General features: G+C 46.1%; 1 protein-coding gene across 2 annotated transcripts; it reads left to right on the plus strand.

Moving 5' to 3' along the window:
• The first annotated feature begins 10,178 nt into the window (after positions 1 to 10,178).
• On the plus strand, positions 10,179 to 17,258 carry GGCT (gamma-glutamylcyclotransferase). Of its 2 annotated transcripts, none has more exons than XM_075587064.1 (4): positions 10,179 to 10,450; positions 11,799 to 11,944; positions 13,366 to 13,498; positions 15,199 to 17,258. In XM_075587064.1, exons 1-4 carry the CDS (start codon positions 10,313 to 10,315, stop codon positions 15,343 to 15,345), a joined length of 564 nt encoding a protein of 187 aa, XP_075443179.1. In that variant the 5' UTR covers positions 10,179 to 10,312; the 3' UTR covers positions 15,346 to 17,258. The 2 variants fall into 2 exon arrangements, with proteins under 2 accessions (XP_075443179.1, XP_075443180.1); XM_075587065.1 differs by having other exon boundaries at positions 10,185 to 10,447.
• Positions 17,259 to 19,188: the final 1,930 nt, after the last annotated feature.

Here is a 19,188-nt window from a genome sequence, read left to right on the forward strand (position 1 = left end):
CGCGCCTGATCATGTACTTGGCTATGACTGTCAGACCTGAGACATCGGCGCGTTTGTCCCGTTCCGAGGTAGTTGCTGGGACGGTCTGCGCGGTCACCTCTTCCTTGGCGTGGATGCGGGATGGCTGCTGGCCAGTGTGAGGGGCTGTTTTCTCCCGCGTGGGTGTACCTGGATTGCGAGCCTGTTGTGGTGCATCCGTGTGAGCGCTAGCGTGTGGATCACTCTTGTGGCTGTGGCTATCCCAGGCAGCATGTGCCATTGCAGGAACGGCATCTTCTCCTCGTGGGCCTAGCAGGTCTTCGGTATCTGTGGAGTCGCTCCATCCGTGTTGAGATGGTGCGCTGGTGTTTGCACTGAAGAGGCTCCTTACGTAGTCTTCGGTGCGTTGGACTGGATCCTCTGAGGCTATCCGTCTGTACGGTAGCTCACTGCCCTCCTGTTGCGCGGCTGCTTCTAGGACTTCGGCTTGGGCTACGGCGGCAGCAGCTTCTCTTTCTTGATTTAGGGCCTCTAGGCTAACGTCCACCTCTGTCTTTTTCCGTGCAGCGGTGGCAGTGGCTGCAGCGGCGGTGGCAGCGGCGGTGGCAGCCGCGGTCTGCTCCTCCTCTTCTATGCGGGCCCTTTCTAGTTTCATGGCTGCCTCTTTCTGAGCGTATGCGGCCCTGGCACGTGCGGCCTCTGCGGTGACTCGCGCCTTGGTGGCGTTTGTGCTTGCGCTAGACACGTGAGATTGTGCTGATCTTGCTGACCTTGATGAGTGCCTGGATGTGCTCGAGCGCTGCGATGCGGTCTCCAGGAGGAGCTCTTTTCTCTCGCTTTGGGCGTCTGCGATGGCGGTTCGCACGCGGCTATCACGTGTCGAGTCAGTATTGTGCTGTAAGTCCCTTTCATGCAGGCTTTCACCGGTATTAGCCCTGGCCAGGTAAGTGACGTATGCCTCTGACAGCCCTTGGTAGCATAAGTGGTCTATCTTTAATTGAGTTTTTGCCTGCTCGAGCTGTTGTACAGAATTGCCAGCGGTGGCGACGTTGCGTATCCCAAGTGTGGTAGTGTTCCAGGCCAACTCTAATTTAGCGCGGTGCGCTTCAATGTCAGTCTCGTATTTTTCACGGGCCTTTTGTGTCAGTGTGACTGTCCGTTTGGGCCATGCGCCTGCCTGCGCCTGTTGCAGATGCGCAGCGGTCTCTGTGTCTGAGAGATCGCTTTCCTGCGTGATGTCTGGTGAGGCTCTGAGTTCTGCAATGCTGTAGGTGTGTGTAGGCCTTTTGCCAGTGCGTGTGGCGTGCGGTCTTTTACCTTGTCAGCGATGGGCGTCTGTCTCAGATGATGCCGAGCGGTGTCCTGCAGCGTGCAGTGTTGGGGTAGCTGTACTTACAGGTGTCCGTTGGCTCCTCACTGTGGGGCTGAGCAGCGGGTGGACTCAGACAGAGAAAAAGGCAGTTAGGAATTGTGAGAGAAGCACTGTTTGTTGCAAGACTGCTGTGCAGTTTGAGCTACTGGTAGTCTGTGAAAGCTGCAGACTGTGTGCAGTTGCAGAGGCTGCTCTGTGTACTATTAGCAAAGTAAGGCTGCTCACTGTCTTTGCATAAAGCTGTGGTAGTTTGCTGTGTAGAGGCTTGTGACTCTGTGTAGCAACGTGCTTGTGCAATGTGGTGAGAGACTGCTGTTTATTTGCTATGTAAGCTGCTTGCTTGTTTCTTTAGCATAAAGGCTGTGGGTAGCAGTTCCTCTGTGTGTATTTCCCAAGGCACACGGTCCTCTATTTACTATTCTGTTTAAACTGCTGCTTGTTTTGCAGAAAGTTGTAGCAGTTTGCTGTATAGCTGTTTAGAGCTGCACTTTTGTAGCATGAAGGCTGTGAGTGATATCTTCTGCGTAGACCTCTAATACACGGTTTCTCTCTTACTTTCCTGGAACCAGGGTCACGAATGATGTATGAATAATTCCAGTAAGCTCAACTCATGTCCTCGCTCTTCCAAAGCATGACAAGTCCTTAATGTCTTTCTTAATTTTATTGCAGGAGTAGAAAACACAGGAACTTGTGGGTGTAGTGTAGGCAGAGAGTGCTTCTCTATGTAGGACGCTTCTATGGGGTTAGACTATGGTAAGAGAGAAAGGCCTTACCAGGGGTGGATGCAGACAGGTCTGTACTCACTGTAATCTAGGGTGGAAAAGGATGTGAGGGGCAGGGGTCACACTAAAGGTTGAGTGGGACTGCACTAACTGTCAGCAAAAGACAGGGGAGAACATGGGAAAGTCCATTAACTGGGAGGACTGGAGAAGCTGCAGTAGCAGTTCACTGATTACGTGCTCAGAGGCAAGAAATGCAACATTGTTGCATGTTACACAGGCACAGTGTGTGCATGTGGAGCCAATGCCTGCAGCTAAACTTAAGGAGCTGACAAGCAGAAGGGGGGTCGGGCAGGAATGTGATTCTTGTTCCATGACGAGTTCTTCAGTATTAGGTGATACATTTTTTTATTTGGACTAACAATTTATGTCATACCAAGCCTCAAACAGAAATTAGTCAACAGAAAACTTCATAAAGACACTGATAATGGCACAAAACCGTACAACAACACACGTTGCAAACTCTGCAAACATAAAGTATATGCCAAGATCCCACAGCCAGTTACAACCATAGAACACTGAATGTTAAAGGTTATACTGCTGCACATCCAGGAATGCTGTATATATGATTCAATGTAACAAATGTGATCAAGGTTGCTACATTGGCGAAACCAGCCAAAAGCTACAAGGCAGAATGAATATGCACAGACACTCTATACAACACCATGAAGAAGGAAGATACTGCTCACCTGTGGGACATCACTTCTCGCAACCAGATCATTCCATAAATGATTTTAAAATCAAAATCCTCAATGGAATGTTTAAAATCATCCAAGAACGGAAAATATTTGAACTCAGAATGATAAGACTCTTTGACACCAAAACAAGAGGACTTAATGCGGATATGGGGTTTCTCACACACTATCACAATTGTTTGTAATTATCCTGCCTGCCTCTCTGACAATGTTCTTATCCACACAACCCCCACACAGCATCCCCTTCCCACTCCATGCTGCTCCTTGTCACCGTTTTATAGTCTTCAAACACCACTTTCTCACCCCACCTTATCTACATCTGTTTTTTTTCCTGCTTGTTTTAGACATAGAGTCCTATGTTAATCAGTATTGTGGACCTGAGGAAGAGAAGATAACTCTCGAAAGCTTGTCCTATGACATAAATTGTTAGTCCAATCGCCTACAGTAATATGCCTTTAACTTGAGGCAAGGCAGCGCATATAAGGATTAGATAGCCAATAAGAGAGCAGCACAAGAATGTTGGCAATGAGTCATTAGACATTAGCCACTGATAGGCAGGGTGGGGTGAATCGTAGGTGAGGAGTAGCTGATGGTATTAACCCCTTGTGTGCCTGTGTTAGTGCGGCAACGGTATGTAATCCTAACAGTGCAAGGAACGTCCACCGTGATGTCACGGACCGCGCCGTGGGGGCGGGGCCGAAGCCCGATCCTGGTAGGTGCGGCGCTTGCTCATGATCTTCGTGCGGGGCATGTCACGGGACATGTCACGAGGGCAGGGCCTAAGCCTGATCCGCGCGGTGTCCCCCAGCCTGGCAGCACGACTCCTGTGCGCAACCTCAGTGTGAGGTGCGTCACCTGACTTGTCACGGGGATAGGACAGAAGTCCAATCCTCATATTTACAAAAGCAATCCATCGTTTTTAGTAAGATTTTTTTGCTTTGATAAATCTGGCGATATTATTTTGCTTCCCTTTTTGCCCCGGTTTTTAAGTCAGGAGACTTTCATAATGTCACGGATGCTCACTACAACCGGGACTAGACCGCGAGGCCGAGGTGGAGATGTAGATAACCGCCACCCTACAACCACGGGACCAGGTCCAGATAGCATTGTCAGGGACGTATAGCCGGGTCAGGGTATGAGAATGTAGATATATCGGGTACGTGCCGTGGTTCGTGGTTGGAGAAAGAAGAATAGTCGTAGGCCGTGGTCTTGGGATGGAGAGAACAGAATAGTTGTAGTCCTAAAGCCATGGTCAAGGAATGGAGAGAGCAGAAGTCCAACACGAGCTGAAGTGCAGGGATAAAGAAGAGACGAGTCGGGTACAGACAGAGGTCACAACAGAGATTAAGGCAGGTTCCGGATACATGCAAACTCAGACTGCAATGAGCACGGTGCATAGACAACGGTCTATGCTCAGCAACAAGGCAGGGGCTGAGTGGGTATAAGTAGGAAGGGTAACCAATGGGCAGGAGGAAGGAGGGAGTACTCTAGAAATAGGTAGAAATCTGATAGGAAGGATTTACCTTAGGTTCAGGTGTAATCCAGCTGATGATGGTATCGTCATCAATCACTGTAAGATGTGCATGCGCGGGGCGCGCGCAAAGCGAGGTGGGTGCGCCACAACCAAGGCTTTGCTTCCTGGTGGCATCACAGGCGCATGTCTGGGGTCTTTGTTTACACTGTGCGTGCACATGCGGAGGTCCGTGCGCCCCTGCGGCTGATTGGTGTGACGCGCTGTGGGGGGCATGACTTGTGTGTGATCCTGACAGATACACAACCCTCTGTATTTATGATGGTAAAGACAGGTACTTAGAGATACTTAAAAAAAGGTTGATAAGATCGTTATACGCAAACACCAACTGCACCCCCAGACACATTCTTTTTTTATTATTACAGAGATCTCTTCTTCAGCACTCCAACACTCTCTAATATAAAGAAATTCTGGGACTTGTCTTTGGAAGTACAGTATCGTATCAAGAAAAGGCGAGAACTACAACTCCCAGCATTCTATGTTGCTAAGTAAGGCTGAGCTTATAGTGCAGGCTACATTGATGGTGACGTCACCCGTCGCCGTCGCTGTCGCAAAAGTTGTAATTGTGTTTTTGCGATGTCGCTGGCTGCAAGGGGCGGTGACGTCAGGCAGAGGCTATGTGATTGACTTATTGCAGTCAAAGGTGCGGCCATTTCAGTAAATATCAAAATCTATTGACTTCAGCGACTTTGGTCGCTGTAACACGCTGTCGTGGTTGTGCCCACTATAGGCGCACACAACGATTACATCTACTTGCTTTGGCGCTGCGAGCCGTCGCCGTCACTATAAGCGCGGCCTCAAGTACAATGCGAGAGGTAAGAGGAGATCTAGGATAGAGCTTTGTTCCGAATACCAAGAGTATGGAGAATGTGAAGGAGAAGAGGGTGGTCCACGGTGTCAAATGCTGCAGAGAGGTCGAGTGATATGAGCAGAGTGTAATGACCTCTGTCTTTTTGGCAGCATGGATGTCATTAGTTATTTTAGTGAGGGCTGTTTCAGTCGAGTGAGCAGTGCGGAAGCCAGATTGTAGAGGGTCTAGGAGAGAATAGGTGTTGAGAAAATGGAGCAAGCGAGAGAATACAAGACGTTCAAGGAGTTTAGAGGCAAAAGGCAGGAGGGAGACAGGCTAGTTAGAAAGACAGGTAGGGTCAAGCTTGCTGTTTTTGAGTAATGGTATAACTGTTGCATGCTTGAAGGAGAATGGAAAGGTACCAGAGTAGAGGGAGGAGTTAAAAATGTGTGTTAGAGTAGGGATTATAGTAGGAGCAAGAGGTTTTTTGAGATTGGAGATATAGATATAGATTACAGGTCCTGTGCTTTATACTTCGTGATGTCGTCATGTTGCTAGTTGACACTTTCACGTTGCTAATGACCATGTTGGGATCAGAAGCAGACACTGCCTCATCATAAAGTGCAGAGAGAGGTGAAAATCTGTTTAGGGGGAGGTGCAATATTCCTGTCCTCTCACCCTTAAATCAACACAGAAAAATATTTAACTTCAACTTGAACCTTCAACTAATCTAAATCCCAGTGTCTAAATGAAAATCTTAATTTCTGAATCAACAATTCTTAGAAGAAGCTATATACATGTTCAAAAGAGCTAAGATAAATATCCATATGAGAACTTTATCTATGGGTACATTATATCGGAATTTGTTGTACCTTATAGAGATCGAGATTATCCAATCCAGACATGTTGAGCAACAGATGCAGCAATCTGTTAGGGAATAACACACTAAGGCTATGGGGGGAATATTGGGGAACTCATCTCTGATTTAAAAAGCCGCCAAGATACAAATTGTCATTCAGATCTTTTGGGTGTACTGTATCTAGAAAATAATATTCAAAAGGCTTCCCGTCGTAAGAGTGTGGTCTCCCTGTCAGTTCCTGGCATAGTTGTGTTTACCTGTTCTATTCCTATAATCCTGAGTGATGAAACAGGGTGCTTGTTTATCTTACATTGTTGCACTAGGCTAGTGTCTTCCTCTCCTTTGTTAGGCCTTTGTTAGGCTGCTTATATATGTAAGTCCCCACTCACGCTGTGCGCGCGCTCGTGCGCGGGCACACACGCTCACCCGCTCTCGGCGCTTAGATAAACACAAAAAATTATACTTTCCCGCACGCTCAACTACCCGCAATGCTCCCACCCCCCCCCCCCCCCCCCCCCACCAACGCGCTTAAATGCAGGACACCCGGCACTCATGCTTGGAGCGCTCTTCAAGCATGAGCGCGCTCAGCGGCAGCGGGGACTCAGCCTCAATCTTAATTTTGTGCTCAGTCGCGTGTTTTGAGCATGCAATTTGTTTTGCCCACATAGGATAAGCCAAAAGGGTATTTAAGTAAGTAAACTGCTGTAGCCCATGTACCCCCACCCAATCTCATATCGGGTGTCTCAAGGTCTAGCTACATGTCTGAATGTGGTGCATACCTGCTGGCAACAGGAGGGCCTGAGTCTCCCGCGATGACATGGGGGACAACAGGACAGGTTTCTGGGGTGGATGCCTTCGTTCTCCTTCAATGGTGTAGCGCCTCCATCTGTAGTAGGCCCCAGGGATACGGGGTGGAATCCCAGGGATGAGAGATTCCAGTCTCCACACAAGGTCTCTTTCAATTAGCAGCAGCTCTTTATTGGCTTCTCTCAGCAGCATACAATCAGGTACAGACAGTATATAGCCAGCCAGCTGTACGCCTTCATGATGTCCCTGCCTCCACTCTGGGCCTCAGGGGCACCCAGAGTGGGGCTAGCTCTTCCCTCACCCCCTAAGCAGGGTGAGAGGTACTTGGTCCACCTATCTATCTGCTCTACTCATCTGGATCCTAACTCACTATCACCACTAGAACCTAGAGTTAGAACTCTCCAGGAACTCTAAACTAACTCTAAATAGGAAGTGCACTGCTCTTTATGATTTCAGCAGGCACCGCCCCTGTGTCTCTTGATCGCCCCTGTGTCTCTTGATTGGACACAGGGTCAGGTGACCTACCTTCACCATTTCAGGGCAAGTGCTTGAGGTGGGGAAAACCCATGATAACTCCTGGCAAACCTGCCCTTAACAGTGATTACTGCGCAGGAGGAGGATAGAAATATAGCCCATAATCTTACCAGGGCTACACTGCCATGGTGGACGTGCAAGAGATGCGAGTTGTGATTGAGATTTTCTTTCCGTTTAGGGGATGTGTGAAGGAATCACCTACAACCAAACTGATGCCGTGTTAGATAACTGGTTTCGAAAACATGGGGAGCGCAAAAAAACGGAAAACACGAGAAAATATATACAGTGCAATATTGTATTAACAATCAAAAAGAAAGTTCAGTCCGCACTCTTGCTTCCTAGTGTTGCAGAAATTAATTCTTCTCCCTCCTTTTGCTGCTCCTATGGCTTGAAGTGTATCCCCTCACTCCAAAAAACAAACTCCGGTGGAAGATCCCGCCGACGAACAGAATGACCAAGAAAAAAAGCACAGGAGCGCACCAAGGTAAGGAAAAATTGTAAATGTATTAAACAATAAGGCAATAAAATAACTTGCATGTAAGTAAGGATAAATGCGTGTCCGAGTCTACGAAATGTTCAACAGATCGTCATCAGTCAGACAATTCAGTTCCGCGCGCTGGGACTCACTCTATGGAACTTGCTGCAGGAATCGCCTCCGCATTTATGCGGGTAGTGGCGTGGTATCCAAAGCTAATGCGCATGTGTGGAAGGAAGGCCCCCTGTAGGCGTCTGTGGATGCCGGTTGCGATGGAAAATCGTGACAGGAAGCGTACACAACAGTGTAAACTAGCCCCCAGCGCGCGGGATCTCTACGTGAACGGAACTGAACATTTCGTAGACTCGGACACGCATTTATCCTTACTTACATGCAAGTTATTTTATTGCCTTATTGTTTAATACATTTACAATTTTTCCTTACCTTGGTGCGCTCCTGTGCTTCTTTTCTTGCTCATTGTATTAACAATGTAGAAAATTCCCAATATCTCAATGCAAAGGCACCAAACATCACAGCAGCCTCAGTGGACTCTTCTCTGCACCAACGTCGATACACTCTTATAGTGTGCTTGCTCACGCTGGCCACACACATTGCCGCAATGTGTTTCATCGCGGCCAGCGTGAGCGCGCCCGCCCACTCAGTACTCCTTTTCTTTAATAAATCTGATCTTTTTTGCACTAGTTTTGTGCTGAAAGTCTTTGATGGCTAAATCCTTGATGTTTACGTATCAATGTGTTTATTTACTGAAGTCCAATAGTTGCAAATCCTGTGTACAAAATAGCACCAGATTTATCGAAGTAAAGTCATTCCATTGAAAACAATTGGGGATCAAAACCAGGTGAAAGAGGTGCAAAAATACTGCACCAGAATGATCAAACGAGAAAATCCTATCAGTTTTAATTGGAATGTTTTTTTCTTCATATATATGGTGCAGTTTTTGTCCCACTTTTGCAGCTGGGACACTTTGATAATTGAGCCTCTAGGAGTTTTTGTTTGATCAATCTGGTGCAGTGTTTCCAAATGTATCCAAGAACACAATGAAAGGATGCGTCCCCAGTACCTTCAGGCGTGCGCCGAGTGAACAAGCAACCCCCCTCAAAGGCCGGGCTCACTACATATCTTGGCGCGCATTAAGCAGCCGCGCTATACCAGTTTTTGCAAAGACAGGAAAACTGTCTTTACAAGTTTCGACGGAGGGGTGGCCACGCCCCCACAGCGGTTCAGAACCAGCCGCGTGAGGCCATGGCCACGCCCCTGCAAAACCCTCGCCACGCCTCTCCCCCCTTCCTCCCCGTCGCAATCTCCTGCATTTCTCCACAGACCGCAGATCGCAGGGAAGCGCTGTGCACGCGCCGCTCCCCCCCCCCCCCCTGTGACGGCGCGCGCAGCGCGAACAAATGGCCGTGCCTGAATGCGGACGGCCATAGAGTACACTGGGGCGACGGTGCGGCCGATTTGTCGCGCGACAAACTAATTTGATTTTGTTGCGCGACGGCTGGGTCACGTGAGCGGTTCAGCCAATGAGGGCGAACCGCTCACAGGCCCGCCTCCCCATCGCATCTGCTCCTCCAGATCCTGAGTCCTCGGATCGCCTCTGCAGCAGGCGCGCGACGCCATGTGCTCCGTTGCGCGCGCGCCTACTGTATCCGAGGCCTAAGGCAGCGCTTATTCTACTTGTGTGGCTGTGCGTGCACTCCTGCAGCCCCAGCGATCTGTGCACTTGGCTGCAGGTTGGGGAGGCGATGCGGGGGCCGTGTCATGAAGCTGGTTCGCCCGCATTGAGTGAACCAGCTCATGTGACGCTGACGTCACGCGGCAGTTGCCTGAGAAGAGAACATGCATTGTCTTCTCAAAACGCTGCCGCGTCAACGCGCTTCGTCGCCGGCAGGCGTGCAGGCACTTGGCTAACTACTATAGCCATGTACTGAATTGTGCCAGACGTGCGCGCGCACGTAGCAACGCCGCTAGTGTAAAGGCGGCCTAAAATTTACCAATCTAGTGTACTGTATGTGTGTGATTTTTTGTTCTTTTTTGCAGTGATTACTCCAGTTTGGCAGCAGAATAATACCTCTATTAATGTGTAGCCGGTTTATACAGTAATCACAAACTGGTTTGTGTTAACGTGTATTATCATTTATTTTTGCCAACACTGTATCGTTTTCCTCTGGGCTATTCCCCCTATTTTTATTACATGGAGAATGTCCCCATTGTTGTGTGCTCTGAGAAGCAGGCGTTGTAGAACTCTGTCTCGACATTCTAGAATCTCACTCCACAATCGGACTCGACGTTCCATCCCGTTCTCATTATAGAGCGCGCTCCCTTCACAAACGAGGCCGCCGCCCCCGTGTGCGTGTGGTGACGTGAGGCTGTCTGCCTGGGGAAGGGAAGTAACTGCTGTCAGTAAGTGCGAGGAGAGCATAGTGACACCTATGCTGCAGCAGATTGCGACAGCCGCCGCGAAGAGGGGAGGATGGAGGCTGGACGCGCCGGCTTCCGGCTCGGTGCGAGCTATTTCTACTACTTTGCCTACGGGAGCAACCTGCTAAGAGAGCGGATCCTTCTCAGTAACCCGTCTGCATCCTTCCACTCCATAGCTAAGCTGCAGGTGGTAATTCAGCTAATATATACACGTTGTTATCAATAGATTTAAAATAATAACGTCTCACTTTCTGTTCATCGTCCCTTTCGGGTGCTGTAGCAGCCTCCCTTCTACCCGTGTCCTGGTAAAGTTCTTTGACAGGTACAACAGTAGGGTCTGTGAATCCTTCAGATGGCATCTCCTGGCCTGGGAAGAAGTTTGAGGAATTGAAAGGAGCAGATGAGTTTGGAAAACATGTTTATGTATATGGAGAAGAAGAAAAAAAACTCCCAGCCTCTTAATATATTGACAAGTACCATTTCTGGCCAAAGCATCACCCTTGAGGTGACATTTTGAGGGATAGGTTTTTGATAGTGCTGGTTTTGCAAATGTCATTCTTAGAAAAGGAGTGTCAGAACGATTGCTGTTGTGCATCATACAAGGACTTTAATGTCAGGTTTTGACTTTCCATGATTAAATGCATGGAGGTCTGGCACTACATATGATCAGACAAAAGGATAAACAGCAGACAGCACTGTAGAGGATTAGGACCCCAGAGGTACTCAGATATGAAGCAAATGCAATAAATATTGCCTACATTACAAGCTATGTGAGCCATGGGGGTCTTGTTGGATAACCAAAAAAGTGTCAAATGCGCTTTTGAACATTGGTTTGTTCTCATAAATGTCATGAGCGGTATAAAGCTCCATAGTTAATTGACAAATATAAAGTGATTATTTCTATACATTAATGTGAAGAAACGTTGCTTGGTCAAAAACTGGGATTGTCTTTCCTGGCCAGGGAAATATGTTAATCTATAGCTGCCAGCAGCAGCTCTGTTGGTAATGCTGCATGTCTTTGCAGTAAATTATTATTTACCTACTGAACCAGTTTCTATTAAAGCTGCAGACCAAGCAATATCCTACGCGTGTTTTGTGTGTGTGTATATATAAATTAGTTTTGTACTGTGAGAAAATACTTGTAGCATTTTTTTTAAACTACTCTGAATAACCTTTTTAATGTATTATAATGTAACAAGCCTTTTTTGTTTCTGTAGCAACCATTTATAAAGTCACATCCCCATCCGCTTCTGAAACAGAATACTCCTCTGCAGTCATTTAGTGAACCCCCGAGCCGAATCTTCGCCGATCGATCACAGGAGAACGGATTGATCGGCAATTTAGCTAATTACTTATCATTGTGTGGATTGTATTGATGCACATATTAAAGAGGGGGCGGGGGGTGGCATGTAAAAAAAACTGACAGCTTTGACTGCTGGGTTAAATGTTATATTTTATTTTATCCCCGCCCATTGTGCTGCACAATATGTTGGCACATTGCAAGTATATCGTAATAATACATCTGGTTACATTTCCAGGATTTCAAGCTTGCATTTGGCAGTCACAGAGGCAGAGGGAATCTGCGCTGGCACGGAGGGGCGGCCACCGTGGTTCAGAGCCCTGGGGATGAAGTCTGGGGAGTCGTGTGGAAAATGGACATTGACAGTTTAGGTACACTGGATATGTAAGTGAGCAGCATGAATGGACCTCCCATGTGAGAAACGTTTGAGAATTAAAAGTAACATTTTCATGTAGTCACAGTCGAATACAAATCTACTTGTATGAACGTAATACTGAAAAAATGTGACTTAATAAATATGGCTTAAACAAATTGATTTATGGAAATAGGCATAATTTAAAAAAAAAAAAATATATATATATATATATATATATACAGTATATATGAAAAACTTGGATATCTGCTACCCATCTCTACTTTTTTGGCCTGGGGGTATATACCTTTAACTTTTTAGTTGGTGCTCTTCTCTTAAAGTTATACTTAAAAAAACAAATAAAGATGGTGAGAGAGGAGGCGCCAGAAGTGCGCACACAGCTTGAGTGAGGATAAAGACAAAGTGGATTTCTAGCCGTGAGAATTAGTGTGAATGCAGACACTACCACAAACACAGTGACCCACAGGAGGAGATGATCTGCAGAGGAATGGTGCCGCAGGCGATCCAGTGACAAAAATGGTGGAGTTGGGGAAGGAGGGATTCCTTACACCAATCACATAAGCACGAGACACGCAGGAAGGAAACATATGACAGACATACCGAAAGTGGTGTATACAAGTGGTGTGTACCGTGAAACATACCATCAAATGTAATTATATGATACAAAGGGGCTATTGGGAATAGCAACCAATGCCACTTTAGAAGAGACATCCCAGGACATATCTTTTTGTATAGTTACTATGATCTAAAAACCAAAGCAGAAGATTTGGGGATAATTTTGCCCTCAAAGTTTGTCCTCAGAGTTCACCAGGAGTTGGGCTGGAAAGCTGAGCACGATCTGGCTAAAGATAAATGTGGACATTAGCACAACATTGATTTGATTGGAAAATACACTTACTGTGGGGGAAATACTGATTTTAGGAACATTTCAGTAATGGCTATTAAGATGTACTGTAAGAGGTATTTCTGTAAAAATACATGACTAGACAGAAATAATTTGGGATTGTGAAAATAGGACTGTTTTTTAAATTGTTATGTCTATACTGTATGTGTATTAATTGTATAATGTACTATATGTAACCGGTACTAGTCATAGGTTTTTGTATACTTCAATAAGATATTTAAGAGTGTGCTGAATAAAGGATAAATACAATATAATTTAAGTATGAACAAATATATTTGGGAGGTTAGAAGAGTGCTCAAAATCTCGTTTCTGTCTTTTTTTTTACAAAGTGAAATCATTAATATACACTCAACATATTATAAAATACACCGGTGCCTGGGATTTCACCCAGGAAGTACCAATATTTTCTGATGTACATACAATGGTTTCTCATATACATATTAATTTGTTGTCTCAAATATGTATTCTCCACTGAACAACCTCTTCTTGTGCATAGCCCACTCTAATGCTTTGATTTTTATTACGCAGACAGGAGGGTGTTCAGGGTGGTGTTTATGAGCCCATGGAGATCAACGTTCAGACGACAGAAGCATCCCTTCTCTGTCGATGCTATCAAATGAATGAGTGTGTCTATGCACTTACATCTCCTCAGTACAAGCAGGTAGGCAGCTAGGGCTGAGTAACCCGCCATCGGCTGCGGCCATAGTGTGCGCGCGACAGCGCAAGTAGGTGCGCGCTCCTGTCGCCTGAGCGATTTGTAGACTGTTCACGCACGTGATGTCATGGCCACGCCTCTCCATCACCAGGCTGGTTCGCCCTCATTGGCCCAAATGGCTCACATGATGCGGCCGCCACGAGAAAAATCTAAAAAAAAAATGTCTCCAAATCCTGCCAAGTTTTTCCTGCAGTGATTCCTCTTCATATGAAATACATATATTGCAATGGTATCAGATTAAATAAACACATACTTGTACTTGTCAGCCATTTACTTTAAAAGACGTCAAGGTATGCAGCCTGTGTGATTAAATTCATTAAACCATTTGGTCGGAAGTGAAACCCAAAGTGTTTACGACAGTATCAAATCTAATATGGTAAATCTATTTTGTTGCTCGTTGTGTGTGTATACCATAATTTATCTGTAATTAGTGACATCATTCCTCATGCAGAAAGCATCAATGATGCTGTCACAAATAATGTTGTTGTAAAATATTTCCCTAATAACACAGTAGTCCTCCTTGGGTTTGCTTATGGGAATAGCGCACTTTTATCCTTCCTGCATGCTTTCTTCAGTCTGTGTTTTGCACTACTCCCATGAGGATGCAAATACAAGATGGCGCCCCCCAGACACGGCAAGAAGAAAGTAAAGGAATCTACTGTATACAGTAGCTACATAACTTGTATCTTGTTATTTGAACATCTAATATAATAAGTTTATATTTAGGGCGTACCCTGCTTATATCCAGTGCACAAATGACAAGTATACAAGAGTATTTCCATTTTTTAATTACCGTATATGCATGTTACTAATTGACCTGTTTCATAGCATGACAACGTGAGGCCTTGGCAAAAAAAAAAGGGTGTGTGTGCCGAGCACACGTATTTTAATTGAAAATTCTTTCTTTTGTCACTGTTTTGTCACAGAAATTGTATTTGTGATGGTGATGTTTTTAATTAAAAATCAAAACATCATTTCAGTGACAAAACGCAAACAAGTTTGACTTAGAACGCGCGTGCTCGGCACACACTCCCTGTTTTAGCTATTTGCACTTCTATATGTATGCCAACTGTGAATTCCTCTTTGTGTCTGTGTGTGTGTGTCTCTCTGTGTCCCCGTGTGTGTATCCCTGTGTGTGTGTGTGTGTGTGTGTGTGTGTGTGTGTGTGTGTGTGTGTGTGTGTGTGTGTGTGTGTGTGTGTGTGTGTGTCTCTCTCTGTGTCTGTTGGTGTTGGTGCTGTGTCAGTAGGTTTGGCAAGCTGCCAAATAATGTTACTTATAGTTGAATAGAAAGGAAAGAAAAAAGCGGACATTTGTTTGGGACACTCTGCATTTATATTTTTATACCGGCTTTTACAGCACTTGCCATATTTGTAGCTTCCACGTGGGGATTTTCCCCGTTTTTTCACTTATAGTTGAATAGGAGGGAGGAAGTACACTTCTGGTGGCGGGTAGTCGGAAGTGGAGGTATAGTTGAATGGGCTGAAATGTGTCTTCCAGTGCCAGAACGTGTCAAATGGCTGAAGATTGCTTAGTATTTGCTTAGTCAATGAAGGGAGAGCTACAGTATATATGCCTGATGTTTGAATTAATCCATCTGTGACAATCACAAATGCTCTGGGCTTAATGTTTTGTTTACATTAACAGGTCATGTGCATGGGAGCAAAGCAGAATGATTTACCAGTAGAATACCAGAAGATGCTAGAAGCTGTAGAAACCAACAATTACTCAGGGCCTATTCCAATCATGGACGAAATAGAAGCTGCAGTGAAGAAAATGCAGAAAGACCAATGATTTTAATGGAAATGCAACTGGCCTCCTCTAAAATTTTCTAAGGTACCTCTCTGAGCACATTGCTCTCGTGATGTGGAGCTAAGCACGTGGAAGCAATAAGCAGCCCCTTTAATTTTACATTTGCTCAGCAAGCAACAAATACATTCTTTTTTTGAAGCAAAGGACCTTACTGTAACAACTTGGAAGTTACTCTGTATACTTTTGAAAGTTTTGTTCAACCGCTACCAGCACTTTTGAAAGACATCATTCTCTATATACACCACCAGTCTTGCATATACCCTATATACATGTGTAACAGGTAACCAAGAGGTTAACCACTCAGGCGCTTCAAGAGTCAGCTGGATAGCTGTGTCCTGCTTATAAGTAAATAAATAAATGCAGTCCCGGCCAATCTCCAAAGTAAACCTTTGAGTATAAACTTCTCCTTCTGACAACTAGCTCTCCATAGAGCACAAGTGATATTACATGTGTAGACTCATGGTTAGAGGAGCAGTGAAGGCCGTTTGGTTGTGGAAAGTGAAGCCGCAGACAGACAACCTGCAAATGGCCAGGTAACTTCTCTGTGCCGATGTTGGGTGTTTCCCCCGCAGTTGCTGACTGAACAGGTAAGACAGCTGTCCGGCGTGCCACCGATGACGGATAGCAACAGTACACACACCTCCCGCCGGAGGTAGAAGCGATGCACAGCCGTGGAAGGAAACCGCATACAGGCGATGGTGGTGATAGAAAAACTTTTAATAAAACATCATGGTAAAAGTCTGGCGGATCCTCTGACGCGTTTCAGCCCGGTGGGCCTTTGTCAAAGAGTGATCCACCAGTGAACAAACAACCCTCTTATGAAGTGTCGGACCCAGAACACCTGTAGAGTCCAATCACCAACAGATGATCAGCAGGTGTCTGGTGACATCACCATAGACGGAGAATAATGCACAACAATAAAAACCAGGTTCAAATTCATAATGCTAAATAAATGTAAACTGTTATAGAAACATATACATAACAAAAATCTAGATCCTGACACTGGTACTCATTAAAACAAAATAAAATAGGCGAAGCCAGACAATATCATCGATATCATATAAACATTACAACCAATATTATACATAAACTAAGCATAGTAGAAATAGCAGTGAATAAATATTATAAAACATAAGTAAACCACATATGCAAAGGGGAGGGGGGAGAAGGGGAAGGGAGGGGGGAAGGGGCAAAGAAAGACAATGAGAAATGTAAGACAAAATTAAAGGAAATGCTGCAATTCCCAATCGACATTTAATCCATATGGATGTAATGTATGGAGAGCAAATATCCAGTACATTTCCCTTCTATTTAAAAGTTGGAGTCTATCTCCACCTCTAACATTAATGGGGACATGTTCAATACCAATAAATTTGAAATTGGTCATACCCCCCCTGTGGGCACTCCATAAAGTGCCTGGACACTGGGTGTGTAACATCTTGTTTCATAATTAATCTAGCATGTTCAGAAATTCTTATTTTCAATGGCCTGATGGTTCGACTGACATACTTCTTATTGCACCCACATATGATAACATATTACATAACTGGTATGACAGTTAATAAAATACCTTATTCTGTATCAATCTTTGGGGTACAAAGTATGTAACCTTTTAGTGGGGACAACAAATGGACACCACTTACAAAAACCGCATCTATAGAAGCCTTTTGGTATATTACCCAAGGGTTTATGTTGTTTAGATTGAAATAAACTTCTTGAGACTGAAGCAGCCAATGTGTTAGCTCTTTTAAATGCGAATCTCGGACCGCACTTAGTGATTGAATCTAGATCAGGATCTAGTTTAAGAACGTCCCAATGTTTTAAAACAATTGTACGTATTTGCTGTGCTTGTTAATTAAATTTCGTAATAAATAAAGGATTGTCTTAAACCTTAATTAGTTTCTGTTTTTTTTTTTTTTTTGTTTCACCACCAGTCTTGCATATTCCCTATATACACCATCATTCTCTATAAGCATAAACCTTGTTAACTACTGTAACCAGTCTATAAGCTACAAAGTGCGCAACTCTCCCAGTTTGAGTAATTATTGTCAGCAATGTATCTCACCGTGGCTGTTTTAAGAATGACGGCCCCACCTCCTTTGACAGAATGATCTTTATACATTGTAATATTTGTCATAGTTTAAGACCCACGTCACTTTTTTTTTTACTAGCAATGCACCAATACCAAGTCATGAAAACTTATACTGTATGTTGGTAATTAAGCAAAGGAGGAACAGGACGCTGCAATGGTTGCAGGTTGCAGCCTGCCCTCTAATTGTTTTTCAAGTGAAACTTCTTTGTTGGCACCTACCAAATGAAAATGTCCCTTGGAGTAAATCGCCTTTATGGAGGCAGAAGTGCAATCCTGGAAGTGACGTCACTGCTGGCAGAAGAGGCTGTTATGGCAGCTGGCGCGCATGTGGAGGCCTCCCATGCTCGGCATGCAGGAGCCGTTGCCGCTGGTTGGGCACGCCTGGACAGTAGCCGCCAGCAAACACAGCACACACAGACGCGCGTGCGCACACACAAGGAATTCACAGTTACTATACATGTAGAAGTGCAAATAGGTAAAACAGGATGTGTGTGCCTTGCACGCGCAGTCCAAGTCAAACCTCTGCGTTTTGGCACTGAAATTGTGTTTTGATTTTTAATTAAAAACATCACAAATACAATTTCTGTGACAAAACAGGATTTTCACTTAAAATGCACGTGGTCAGCACACACTTTTTTTTAATGACAAACGTGTACCAGACACCGTAGACCAGCGGTGCGCAAACTGTGGGGCGCGACCCCCAGGGGGGGCGCGACACTGCCGACGGGGGGCGCGGGGTTTACAGAGGCCCCGCGCACTTCCCGAAGGCGCTTAAATTAAGTGCCGGGGGAGCTGCAGGGCCTCTGTAAACCTAACTTACCGTGGCTCCGGCGGCTTCCTCCCTGCGGCGACATGGCAACGCGGCGTCAAAATGACGCTGCGAGGTCATGTGACGTCATGTTGCTATGGCAACGTGACGTCATTACGCCGGAGCGCGGGTAAGTTGGGGTTGGGGGGGGCGCGGGAGCGAGGGGACAGCCGTCAGGGGGGCGCAGGGAAAAAGTTTGCGCCCCCCTGCCGTAGACCACGGGTGCGCAAACTGGGGGGCGCAGCAGTTGCAGGGGCCCCGCGCTCTTCCCCAAGGCATTTAAATTAAATGCTGGGGGATCGCGTGAGGCCTCTGCAACTTGTCTTCGGCGATGCATCGCCATGGCAACGTGGCATCAAATGACACTGCGGGGTCACGTCACCCCATAGCGTCATTTGACGCCGTAGAGAAGTTGAGGGGGTAGAGCAGGCGGGGGGCGCAGACTGAAAAGTTTGCACACCCCTGCCGTAGACTAACATTTGAGGTCCCTTAGGCCTCGGTCCCGCTGCGCTCGGTGGCGCGGGCGGCGGGTCGGGCGTTCCCCACCAGCAGGGGAATCCCCACCGAGCCGGTCCCGGTCCTCCCTGGCTGCACAGCTCGCTACAGGCTGTGACGCGTCAGCCGCTACGGGATACAAGAGAATTGTATTCCCTAGCGTCGACGCGTCACGTGGTGTGGCTGTGAGCCAATGAGGAGGGGAGGCTTCGGGAGGAGGAGAGGCTTCGGGAGGAGGTGAGGCTTCGGGGAGCGGGGAGGGAAAGCAATCTGTGTTTGTCTATGTGTGTCTCAGTGCCTATCTGTGTTTTGTGTGTGCCGGAGTGCCTATCTGTGTTTGTGTATGTGTGTGCCTGAGTGCGTGAGTGCCTGCCTCTGTGTGTGTGTGTGTGTGTGTGTGTGTGTGCCTGCGTGTGTGTGCCTGCGTGTG

This window comes from Ascaphus truei, chromosome 2 (genome assembly GCF_040206685.1).
Source record: "Ascaphus truei isolate aAscTru1 chromosome 2, aAscTru1.hap1, whole genome shotgun sequence".
Taxonomy (NCBI): Eukaryota; Metazoa; Chordata; class Amphibia; order Anura; family Ascaphidae; genus Ascaphus; species Ascaphus truei.

Excerpts from the sequence above, each read along its gene's own strand:
- GGCT (XM_075587064.1), top strand. The coding sequence starts at position 10,313 with ATGGAGGCTGGACGCGCCGGCTTCCGGCTCGGTGCGAGCTATTTCTAC. Across the intron at positions 11,945-13,365 it reads AGTTTAGGTACACTGGATAT|ACAGGAGGGTGTTCAGGGTG; the intron begins GTAAGTGAGCAG and ends TTTATTACGCAG. Across the intron at positions 13,499-15,198 it reads CATCTCCTCAGTACAAGCAG|GTCATGTGCATGGGAGCAAA; the intron begins GTAGGCAGCTAG and ends TTACATTAACAG.